The sequence below is a fragment of the Anthonomus grandis genome, chromosome 17 (assembly GCF_022605725.1).
Source record: "Anthonomus grandis grandis chromosome 17, icAntGran1.3, whole genome shotgun sequence".
In the NCBI taxonomy this organism is placed as follows: domain Eukaryota; kingdom Metazoa; phylum Arthropoda; class Insecta; order Coleoptera; family Curculionidae; genus Anthonomus; species Anthonomus grandis.
This window is the reverse complement of record NC_065562.1, coordinates 11,909,899-11,922,453: the sequence shown is the minus strand read 5'-3', so window position 1 is coordinate 11,922,453 and position 12,555 is coordinate 11,909,899. Positions and strand designations below refer to the sequence as shown.

Sequence of the window (12,555 nt, the reverse complement as noted above, 5' to 3'; positions counted from 1 at the left end):
GGCTCAGTTTATCTGTAGAAATTCAGTAAGCCCAAGTTTGTTATAGGACCATAGCTGCACTACTTGACTGACTTCCTTGAATTGAAGGGAAATTCCTAGGTGATCTGACAGAAAGACATCATTAACATTTGCAACATACGAGGATTTGGGAATATTTGTAAAGACATAATCCAGTGAATTTTTACTCTTAGTAGCTACCTTAATTGACTGATGTTGATTAAATTAAATCAACCTAAATCTAGACGAAAGGTCAACAACTCGACGAAACTGCCCCTGGTCTTGGTTAAACCTTACATTAAAATCATCATAAGTTTACTGGTTTTTCTTGTACATTTTTTGATTCGATGTCTACATTTGTATATTTTTAGACTTTTTGCATTGTATTAGGTGCACTCTCTCCATCTGTACCGTATCAGTTGATCAAGCTGAGTTGAGGTTAGAAAGGTATCGGCTTATTATACATTCCTTTGAAACATTTCATAAGTTTATTTTATTAGATAGTATTAACATAAAATCTGTTGTAACTCGAAATATTTTATCGTGTCTAATACTATTGTTTATGTTATAATTCACTTATGATTCATAAGATGTTTTTTTACATTTTACATAAATATAAAAACATGAGAGAGGCATGACTTACTGGTTGTCAATCAAAACCCTTTTTTGAGCAGAACCTTTAATTACATCTTGACTATATTGCATTAGCAGATAGATGGTCTATTAATACATTTAGCCACTTTGCTACATTGTTGCGTATATGTAATATATTGTTGTAATATACCTACATCCTAAACATTTTGATCTAATATTACATTACTGTCTCGTAGCTTCGATATAACTTCTGGAGCGCAGTTAGGGAGATTCGGCGTTCGCGGTCTCTCTATGTTATATCAAATGTATATTGCGCGAGAGGTTTAATATCCCCAATTTACAATAAAACATTAAAGGTATATATATCGTGCTTACTGGGAAGCTGGAAAACTGTAACAATGTAAAACTTCTGTGGCCTGTAATGAGAAGACGGATGAACTTGCTAGAAGAAAATCGGCTAGACCCTTTTCATTGCGATTTGATCAGAGTCTGTATTAGAAGTAGCAACGCACATAAAATTTGGTTTTTTATTAATGAAAAAATGACTAAAGATTTTTCTATGTTCGAAAAGAGTGAAGAGGTTCAGAAGAAAGCTGTGAATAACAATTTGAAGCATTCAAATAAGTAGTATATGTTTCTCAAAGAGACCTCTTAATAATAAAAATTCAGAAATTGGAGAGACACAAAGTCAATGGTCTCAGATTATGTTTATTTTTTAAAAAAACTATTACACGTGTTTCGCGCTAAGGCATCATCAGATCTAAAAGTAGAAAGCAACCCTAGTATAAAAAACAACAATGCATAGACACGAATTACAATGTTAAGATACGACTTACCGGTAAAGCTATTCGTTTAACATCACAAACGTTTAAGTTAAAACAAAAAAATAAATACATAAAAAATATTGCTGACGTTCACATTAAATCCGCTTTTAAAACTAAATAAATTAAAAGTAAACAAAACAAGCAGAATAAGGTTAAGTTGAACGGGCGAACGGAAATAAAGCAAAAAAAAAAATTAATAAAAAATGTGAGATATGACTTGGTCAAATCAGGGTTCACGACTTGATTGTCACAAAGGCAGATAAAGATATTTGGTTGGTACTCATAAAGAGATGTCATTATATCAAAAAAGTTCTGCATTTTTTGAATTCAAATGAGTTTGTACCTAATCCTAGAGACCCAGCATTCTTATTTTTTAATAAACTCAAAAATACTTTAGATAAGACCGCACTTTCTCTCGACTTTTTCCACACTTATAAGTATAAGTTATACCCCATGAACCCGAAAACGCCTTTACTTTACGGTTTACCTAAGGTCCATAAGAGTAGCTACCCTATTCGTCCTGTAGTTTGTTTTTAAAATTCACCTTGCTATTTACTATCCTCGTGGCTTAATAAAGTCTTAGGAGATATTACAGCATTTAATAACATTTACTCCACTCAAAATTCTATAGATTTTGCGACGCCCTTAAAAACACATCAATATCTGAAAAAACGACATTATTATCCTTAGATGTTAAAAAACCTCTTTTCAAGTATACCTCCCAAGGATTGCGTTGATCTTGTCTTGAATTTGTTAAATAAAACCTCTTTACCTAAACTAATTTTAGACAACCTAATCACCTTATTATCGATTGTTCTCGACCAAAACTTTTTTAAATTTAACGATTGTTTCTTCAAACAGACCAATGGGTTGGCGATGGGCTCTTGTTTCTCCCCGTTCTAAAGTGAGATTTTTATGCATAATTTGGAGAGTAAGATAATATGCACTACCTTTGCCAAAGACAGTGTTTTTTACAAGCGGCATGTGGATGATGTCTGTTTAGCCTGGAGTGGGGATGAGCTCGGACTGGATATTTTTTTATATTTTTTTAGAAAAAGACTGTCAGCTTCCTTTTTTAGACCTTTTGCTGACTAGAGAAAACAACAAAATCACCTTTGATATTTATAGAAAACCTTCCTCAACGGACAACATTATCGAGTTTGATTCTAATTCTCCTTATTCTCATAAATTTGCTGCATTCAACATCCTTTTCTACCAACTAAGATACCATTATCAACAAACGACTTTCAAAAAGAGTTAGCTACAATTAAACAGATTGCAGTAAATAATGGGTTTGTATTAAGCATAATAATACAATTTATTTCAAATTCTATAACAAATACAAGCTCTCCTATAATTTAATCCATAATACCAGCATTAAAGATTCTAGATTTCATTCCCTCACTTATTTCGGTAGTAGTATCTCCTTCCGATTGGCTAAATTTTTGAAAAACTATTATTTACAGATAGCGTTCAATACTTCCAACAAATTATTTAAAAAGCTCGTAAACATTAAAGATAAAAGAAAACGTCCAACTTAACCTCATTCTGCTTGTTTTGTTTACTGTTATTTTATTTAGTTTTGACACCGGATTTAATGTGAACGTCAGCAATATTTTTTATGTATTTATTTTTTGTTTAAACTTAAATGTTTGTGATGTTAAACGAAAAGCTTTACCAATAAGTCGTATCTCAACATTGTAATTCGTGTCTATGCATTGTTGTTTTTTATACTAGGGTTGCTTTCTACTTTTAGATCTGATGATGCCTTAGGGCGAAACACGTGTAATAGTTTCTTAAAAAATTAACATAATGTGAGACTGACTTTGTGTCCCTCAAATCTCTAGCTTGCCTAATTATTTTTTTTTTACATAGAAACAAACCCAACCCAAAAAAGGCGCACGAACTGATGGGGTACGGGCAATATTTGTAAAAAAAGGTACATCTAACTTACTTTTCCTCTTAGATTATTCAATCAATAGTTTGAGCCGGGTACATTTCGATCGGTCTGGGAGGAAGCTATCATCATACATATTTCTAAATCGGGTGACAAAATTGATATAAAAATTTTTACACCTATTTACGAAGAATTTATTCATTTATTTTTTCTCTTGTCCTAAACATATTATCTCCTATGCAAGTCTGATTTTTTATTCACAGTACATTCTGGATCACATGGACAAGAGAGTACAGGTAAATTCTGCTTACACTGACTTTAGTAAAGCTTTCGATAAAACTGACCATTCTTTGATTGGGGAAAAATTGTGTGATTTCGGTGTTTATCGATCCGTCCTGCTTAAATCCTATTTACCTGAAAGAACACAGATGGTTCCGTTTGATGGATCACAATAAGGGAGGTTTATTTTAACTTCCAGAGTAGGTACCTCAAAGAATCTATCTTGAACCTTGTTATTTATTATTTATACAAGTTATATATTATGTATATAAATACCTTGATCTACTAGCTGATCTCAAGAGATGATGACTTTTTGGTACATATACACAAAATCACAATAAAATAATTTTTAATTATAATTCAAGATCCTTAGTACTCCAGCGTGAAAGAGTAGCCAAAGATATACATGTGCTGCTTGCTGAAAAATGTCTGTTTAATAATTATCTTAAAATTATTTTAAACAATGCCTTTAGAATTCTTTCGTTTATTATCAGACAAAGCAAACAATATAAATTTAATTACTTTTTACCGGCCCTATGTTGGCAATGGGCTATTATTTGCCTCCTCAGTGTAGAATCCTAGGTATGACGAACCTCTATTGAATGGGGAACCGAAATCTGATTAATAAACTTAAACATATACAGAACAAATTCTTAAGAGCAATCATCAGCACGTGACTTTGCCTGAAATGGATTTAACGCGCTTTATCGGGAAGGTGAGCATTTGGCAACAACGCATCGCTAAAGCAAAGCAGAACACTGTTCGTCTCGCAGCAGACGGGTCAATGTTACCAGATATATATTTGTGTTCTGTGGTTACCAGAGAGATTCATCGGTGCATTTTTTAGTTTGCATGCGGTTGGACTTTTTTGTGTTTACTAGCAAATAAGTCGCACGCGTATTTTGGTATTTCACGACGTTTGTCTCAGTAAAGAAAATAACATTTTTGTATAAGTTCAATCAAAATATCCTCATGTTCCTCTGGTAATACAGTTTATTCACTATGCAAATTAACGGATTTAATTTATTCATAAAAAATGCTTTTATATAGGAGGGTATTAGTATCACAAATTTAGGGAGAGAAGGAATGAGATATAAAAATGTTTATAATTTTGTCTCACTTTCAAATATATGTACCTAAAACAGTTTTTAGTAATTAAGATATAAATAATAAATTAGAGACATGTGAGTGACTTCCGTCAAAAAAGGGTAGAAGCAACCCTGTAGATCGAAAAAATAAATTATCTCATTTCCAAATATGCCTAACACTATTATATATATACAGTGCATCCCAAAAGTTATGTCTAAATTCATTTAAAATTCAGGGGTGTGACCCGTCGATTTTTATTTTAAGCTGCGCATTTTTGTACGTGAAGTTTGTATATATAGGGTTGCTCAAAAATAAATTACGACCATCAACTTCATTTTTTCAAATGAAAGCACATTTTTTTTATTTCATCTGTGAATTTTGCGTGGAATTCTACGTACTATGTTTCTTGCATGATGTCCTATACCTAAAGTCAACAGTTATCAAAAAAAAGACGAGTCCTGTAACAAATAAAAAAAGAACAAAAATTAAGTTAAATGTTCAAAATGTTTGCCATTCACGGCTTGACAATATACAAGGCGATCAATAAAGTCTCGTTGCACATTTTCAATCATTTCCGGAGTTTTGGCACCCACTTCTCTGCGAATTATCTCTTTCAAGTCGTCTAGATTATTTGGCCTATTAACAAATACCTTCGACTTGAGGTATCCCCACAAAAAAAAGTCCATTGATGTTAGGTCAGGCGACCTAGCAGGCCATTCGATGGGTCCTCTCATTCCTATCCACCGATTGGGAAAGGTTTCATCCAAACATGTACGCACAGTGGTAGCATAGTGCGGAGGAGCGCCATCTTGCTGGAAAATTAGTTCTTTGTCAGGATAGTCTGGGTTCAATGGATTTGGAAATAAAGCTAGTAATGCTGGAACTAATTCAAATTGGAGAAAATCGAGATACACTTGTCCCGTTAAGGTTTTTTCAAAGAAAAAGGGACCCAGCCAACAATAAAAAAACAGGAATGAATAGAATTTTGCTCTGTATAAAAAATCTCAGAGATAAGGTGACTCGTAAGGTGAACTTCAATAATAATGTTTAGTCGTCTTTTTTTCGATAACTATTGACTTTAGGTATAGGACATGATGCATGAAACATACGTAAAACTCCACGCGAAATTCAAAAATGAAATAAAAAAAAGGTGCTTTCATTTGAAAAAATTAAGTTGATGGTCGTAATTTATTTTTGAGCAACCCTATATATACAAACTTCACGTACAAAAATGCGCAACTTGAAATAAAAATCGACGGGTCCGAGCGTTTTCGAACACACTCCTGAATTTTAAATGAATTTAGACATAAATTTTGGGATACACTGTATATATTACAGGGGGGCTAACCGAAATGGCGGCCATGTCGAGCTCAACAAACGCTCGGACACGTCAATTTAGATTACCAGGAGGAAACATTTTCAGAGTATGGTGGAACTATCCTCAAAAATGTATTACTATCCTTTAAATTTGTTATAAATGGAATAGTGGGTCGAGTTATAGCTTCTTTTGAAAGGTCTTTTGATTCTCTTTACGGCTATACCTAGTTTAAAGGACTTTACTTTAGCGGTTTTCAAACTATTGACTATTTTAACATTTAATGCAGTTTTTTAGAAAATAATGGCAACTCTTTGTCAAACAATTAATTAATAACAATCATTGGTTTATTATTAACTGGTTCATTATTAACAATCATTTTCAGCATTTGTTGGACACTAGTCCAACAAATGCTGAAAATGGCCACCGTTAACTTCTATGCAATAATACAGATTTTGTTCAAATCGACGTCGCACATTTCGTAGCATATCAGGAGTTATCTGTTGGCATTCAAATGTAATCCTTTCGCGCAATTCTTCTATTGAAGCTGGTTGGGTAGCATAGATTTTATTATTGCATGGCTTATAACGATGGCCATTTTCAGTATTTGTTGGACTAGTGTTTATGTATGATTGTTATAAATTAATAAGTCAATAAAGAATTGCGATTTAATACAGTTTTTCCAAACACCCAACATTTAATACAGGTTTTCCAAAAAACTATATTAAATGTTAAAATAGTCAATAGTTTGAGAACCGCTAAAGTAAAATCCTTTAAATTAGGTGTAGCCGTAAAGAAAATTAAAAGACCTCTCAAACAAGGTATAACTCAAGTCACTATTCCATTTAAAATTTTTGAGGTTAGTTCCACCATGGCTAAGGGATGACAGATAGGGGTGGTATTATACTCTGAAAAAGTTTCCTCGTGTTAATCTAAATTGACGGGTCCGAGCGTTTTCTTTTTAAAATCTTTACGAGCCCGACATAGCCGTTTCGTGTTCGTTTAGCCACCCTGTATATACAGCTCTCGTCAAAGAGAAATAAAAAAATAAATAAATATTAAATTCTTTTAATGTTAATCACCTTTAAATATGCCTTCTTAAACAGTTCTTAGCAATCAGAATACAAAAAATAAATTATGACATATGCGTGAGCTTCATCAAAGGGGCATAAAATAAACCCCAAGTTCAATTAATTAAAAAAAAATGTGTGTCTCAGTTTTGAACTCGTTACATTAGATTACACTTATTTTTTTTGTGTTTATGGATGTTGTGTGTACTTACAATGACGTAGGTACATGTTTTAGAACAAGCTGTATAAAATATAAGACAATATTAAACAGTTATATGAGTAAGTATACAAAAATGAAAATTATAATACAACGAAGTGGCATATTCTAATGAAAATAGAAAAACCAAACAAATGTAATACAAAAATTGTCATTTACAGCTCAAGTTCTAGATGGGTTTCGAATTTCCATGCCTCTATTATGCCTAGGATCTATGATTCTACAGGCAGTAGACATTTAAAATAAAAAATCTTTATTTTTCTATCATTTTTTCTTTCCAAAATGAATCATTTATTTTCATTTATATATAAATAGTAAAAGCAATGTGGCATTCTTATTCCATATTTGCAGCCATTCTAGGCTTAAACTGATCCTTTTTTGACTTCCTACTTTTTCGTTTAGAATAATAAACTTTTGACTTTCCTTCTTTTCTTTTTCCCATTTCTTAAAAATAAACATAAAAAACCTAATAGTATAAAGAACAACGTGCAGAAAATTGGAACACCTTCGCAATAAAATACTTCTAAGTGAAATGCCAATCAACATTTCAATTTTGCATAATATTGAATTATTGCTGTTGACTAGTAGCCAATACCGTCGCTTGCACAGATCGGGCCGAACAAGCGTCGCGCGTTTCTTGATTTGATTCATGCTAGCCCGGCCGTGCGTTGTTGCCATATGATACTAAACTTATCGGCGGTTCAAGAAATTATAAGAAAAATGCCTGAATTTTGTATTTCCATTCTCATAGGTTTATTATTATTTTTTTTGAAATGGTTTTTTAATATAATATTTCTAAAATCGATGTATCTAGAGACGTATGGAAAGGTTTTTTTATTTATCTTTTTGGTTTTTAAATAAAAAATCAAAATTTTAGAAATTTGAAAAACTGGCACCTATCAACTCTTGACAAAAATATGTACATTTCATTAGTGAAAACCGCAATAAAAAATATTGTAAAATAAAAAAGTTATCCAGGAAACAGAAATTTATGGGTGAATAATCCTCTTAAGGTGCCTGGCTTCTAGAAACTATATAAAGCATGATAATTTGGCAACTCTACTTAATGAATTTAAATTGGTTCGCTTAGAACATCAGCAAAATGTGAGGAATGTAATATAGTTAACAAAAATATTGATTGTATATAAAAATATTGGTTGGTTTTGTAGTATCAATAATTTGACTTTATTTAAAAACACTAATTAAAAAATACATAGAAAAATTGCGTTCACAGAAATTCATAAGAAAATGTATGTATCAAAAAAATTTTCTATACTCAAAAGTGAGTACTACTGTAAAAATTTAATTTTTTATTTTGATTACGTTGCTAAACAGAAAGTAATCATTAAATTATCATATTATATAATACTTCATGAACTTTTATTATAATTTTATATTTTAGCATATTCTTGCCATGGTAGATGGGAGGAAAATGGCACCTCTTTCCTCATCACATCCCCAATCAGTAGAGCACATGGCTCCAAGAAATTCTGCTTTATGTATAAAGAAATCAGCACTAATTTAGTAGCATTCTCTTCATCTAGCAACTGTAACAGGATGATTCGACCTGGAATTACTGGCGAACTCATCTTCAACGTTACTAACCGAGGTAAATGACATTATTTTCAATTTTCATTTAGTTTTATATTGATTCTTTTTTTAGGTCGATGTATGGAAACTAGCGGCTCAACTAGAATAACCCTTTCGTCACTAAGCACGATGTTTTTATTCTCGTTTTTAATAAAATCGCTCACACAGCCCATATCTGTTCACAGATGATCAACAAATTTTGTGATTTTAGTCACTAAACAAATTTCTTAATATTGTAAGATGAGACTGTATAAATAAGGTTGTGGTTTATGTAATGGGTTATTTTATTATCGCACTGTTTTTAACATTATTATCATTTTTATTTAGGCACAACACTAACGTCGTATAGGTTACATTATAATCTGTGATGTACTGATAACAACCTATACATATGCTGGTTTTACTACTTATTGTTTGCTCCCTATAATTGTTACTTTAAAGGATTTATTTTTTTTTAATAGTAAATAAAAAAGTTTGTTAGTTAGTATTAAATAGGATTTAGTATTAAATATTTAAATTTTGAAACGAAGCCGTTTTTACTTTTATTAAACGCTGGAAAATTGTACATATCACTTATAAAAACGGCTAGTTTCAAACAGAAAAAAAATACATAAAAACTGTGATTTTTTTATTTGTTTTTAAAACAAAACAAGAAGTTATAAATAATTATCATGCAGGATGTAAAAGATATTTTTGCACTCGTCGAGTAACCTAACCTAGAAGAATCCTGACACTGAGGGTGATATTTTTGAACCAGAAGCAATATAAAATTTTTTAGTTGTATTAAAGTTTTATAATTCTATGGAATATTTGTAGTGTTGTGTAGAAGTTAAGAAATTGCTCGAAGAACAAAAATTATATAATAAAAAAACGTGTATTTTAAGGAAGTTTAGATGTAATTGGTTTTTTAGCTATAGATGGTCTCCCAACTCTATTTATAAATAAAATACGTTAGTATAGACATTTTTGTTATAGTAATAAATTGATTTGATTTTGTTTTGCTTTTTTTATTTACTGCTTTGTTTTTATTCTAAAAATGCTTAAAATGGGATTTTATATTGTTTAATTTTTTATTTATTTTTTTTATTGCATTATTGGTTATACTATTTTTATGCAGTAGGCAAAGTTAGAGTGCATACAAAATAAGTAAATAAGTAGTACTAGTAAAATAAACAATATACATAACAGAGAACGATTTCTAAACAAAGACTGAAATTGAATAGTCACTAGGATCATTAATCAAGCTATTTGTAAGTAAATTTGAATAAAAACAAAAAATCTTGATGCCTACTATATGAGGCCAATGAAAAAATCTACAACATATAGGAAGTTTTAATTAATAAGAAACTTTGTAGAAGTCATATTTGAAAAACACTCCTTCACCATTCTTCAACTGCTGATTAAACAATACACCCAAGTATTTCGTATTAGATCTTCTATTCAGAATGACATTGTTATTATTATATGACAAATTATTGTTATTATGACTTCTAGATGATAACCACTAGATATTACGGAGATGAAGGAAGGTATTTTGCACTAAGCTAAAAAACTTAAGCATTACTATTGATGCTTGGAACATAAAGGATATAGCAATTAGAATTCGAAAAGGCACTTCAATAATACGTCAACTAAATAGTGTACTCTGGAGCAGAGTATACAGAGAATCAAAGAAAGAATTGTCACATATGAAAAAAAAGCTTTGCATAAAAAAAGACGCCTCCAAAATAAAAGCAATGGAAATAAACTATTGGCGTAGATGGTGCTAACTAACCTATACTACCTAAACTGCTATAGACTTTGACATCTTGAAATTGAAAGGATAAATAATTAACGATGGCCAAAGTAAGTGCTACAATCGGTCTCGTCCAATCAAAGAAAAAGACGTAGACCAAGAAAATCGTGAAAAGAAGAAGTAAGTTGTGCAATAGAAGATAGAGGTCTACAACCATATGACTGAAAAAATCCTAAGCGATGGAAACTATTTCAAAAATTTTGCAATCTGCTCTAGATCATTCTGAAGCTGGAACAGTATCATTATTACATTTAATAGATTAAATAACTATCAAATAGTCTTCAAACAATATATACCTGGATGCTCTGTGGTGCTCCTGAGAGAATTATTAACTCTTTACTTCTTACCAAATCTAACACCATAAAATATGACGAAACTCTTCAGCCACTTCAAAACAGGCCCTCTAAGACCTAAATATTTTAAACATGAAAGATGAGAAATTTCCACGAGCACAGCCATCTCCCTTAGTTTACCTAGAAGTAAGGTTCACTTTATCAAAAGCTTTTAAGTAGTGGTGGTGACGTCAGGTAACTTTATTTAAGAAGATTTGTACATGTGGACCAACGAGGACATAACTATATTGTTTTAAGACAATGATTCACTTACATGTAACGGAAAGCTGTGTGGTCACCAATTTGTCAAGAACTGCTTACATATTATGCTCCCATAATTTTGTATAATATATTTATTACCTATTTCAAATCGATTAAATATATAAATCTTATTGCAATATACGGAAAAACATTAGCTTTCAAAAAAACACTAAACAAAATGTAAATAGGATAAATAGTGGAGTTCTATCTGAAATAAACGGAAGCTTTGGACACAGATTAGGAAGTGCGGAAAAGACTTCAAATACAGAAAACTCACTTGCATCTAGTTTATCTAAAAAATGCGTTTTATTCGAGAAGCAAAATGGGCAGCTATTATCTATTCATTAGAAGCAATATGTTCATAAAACTGTATAATTCCTATGACACTAGCAATAGATTTCTCTATGCCACCCATATGCTGGAGTTGCTTCCGAAGTTCGGACTTTTTATTACATTCCTCAAAGTCAGAGTCAAAATATGATTTATTAATTAAAATTTAAAATTGCTGTTAATAAAGCTGAAAAAAGAGGTATAAAATGCAATTTAAATAGAGAAAACAAATTTTAAGTACCTACAATTTACAATTAGAATGGAGATAAATAAAACATATACCATGATATAAAATGCACATACAACATGATATAAAATAAAAACATGCTACAAAAACACAGTTATATTTTAACAGAAAACCAGATTAACATTAGGATGAAATTCTGTAAGGGAAAAGTGTATTTCCTTTTTCCATTGTCAGAAATATTTTAAATTATTTTCCGAACACAACTAGTGCGTTGCCAATTTATTATTGTTTACCTTGATGACTGAAAATCTTTATTCCTTCATAGAAGATGCATATTTGGCGTGTCACATTCTTAAAATCGTCTGTCAAGAATCTATGGCAATTGTATAAAAGGCTAGCAACTTCCAAAATTTATAAACCAGACAGTAAGCATATTCTCTTAAATGAATAGAGACCTGCATGAATTCCTAGAATTTGCATTATAAATAGAACGAAGCTCACGTTTGTGTAATATAAAGAGCATATGTAGAAGATAGTGGCTACTATTTCTCTAAAAATAGATTCCATATCTAAGACGAGACTCAATCAAACCAAACTATACCAAAACCTGTAGAGTTGAAATACGTCCAATCGAGAACCCATCTATAAGACTCTTAAAACACAAAATATTGGTTTTATTTGAGTTCAATGATTTGAGTCAAACTTAATTTTAATTTTTTACAGGTCGGTAGACACAGAAAAGTAAAGAGATTTGTTGAAAAAGCTGTGCCACAAAATA

The 12,555-nt window shown here is 31.2% G+C and overlaps 1 protein-coding gene across 2 annotated transcripts in view; it reads left to right on the top strand.

Annotated features, from left to right (window-relative positions):
* LOC126746083 (uncharacterized) overlaps nucleotides 1-9,868 on the top strand; it is a 431,438-nt gene extending 421,570 nt beyond the window's left edge. For both annotated transcript variants that reach the window (XM_050454188.1, XM_050454187.1), the window contains 2 exons: nucleotides 8,685-8,891; nucleotides 8,946-9,868. In XM_050454188.1, the coding sequence (XP_050310145.1) occupies nucleotides 8,685-8,891; nucleotides 8,946-9,061 (323 nt within the window). In that variant the 3' untranslated portion in view covers nucleotides 9,062-9,868. The remainder of the gene's footprint in view (nucleotides 1-8,684; nucleotides 8,892-8,945) is intronic.
* The last annotated feature ends 2,687 nt before the right edge of the window (nucleotides 9,869-12,555 follow it).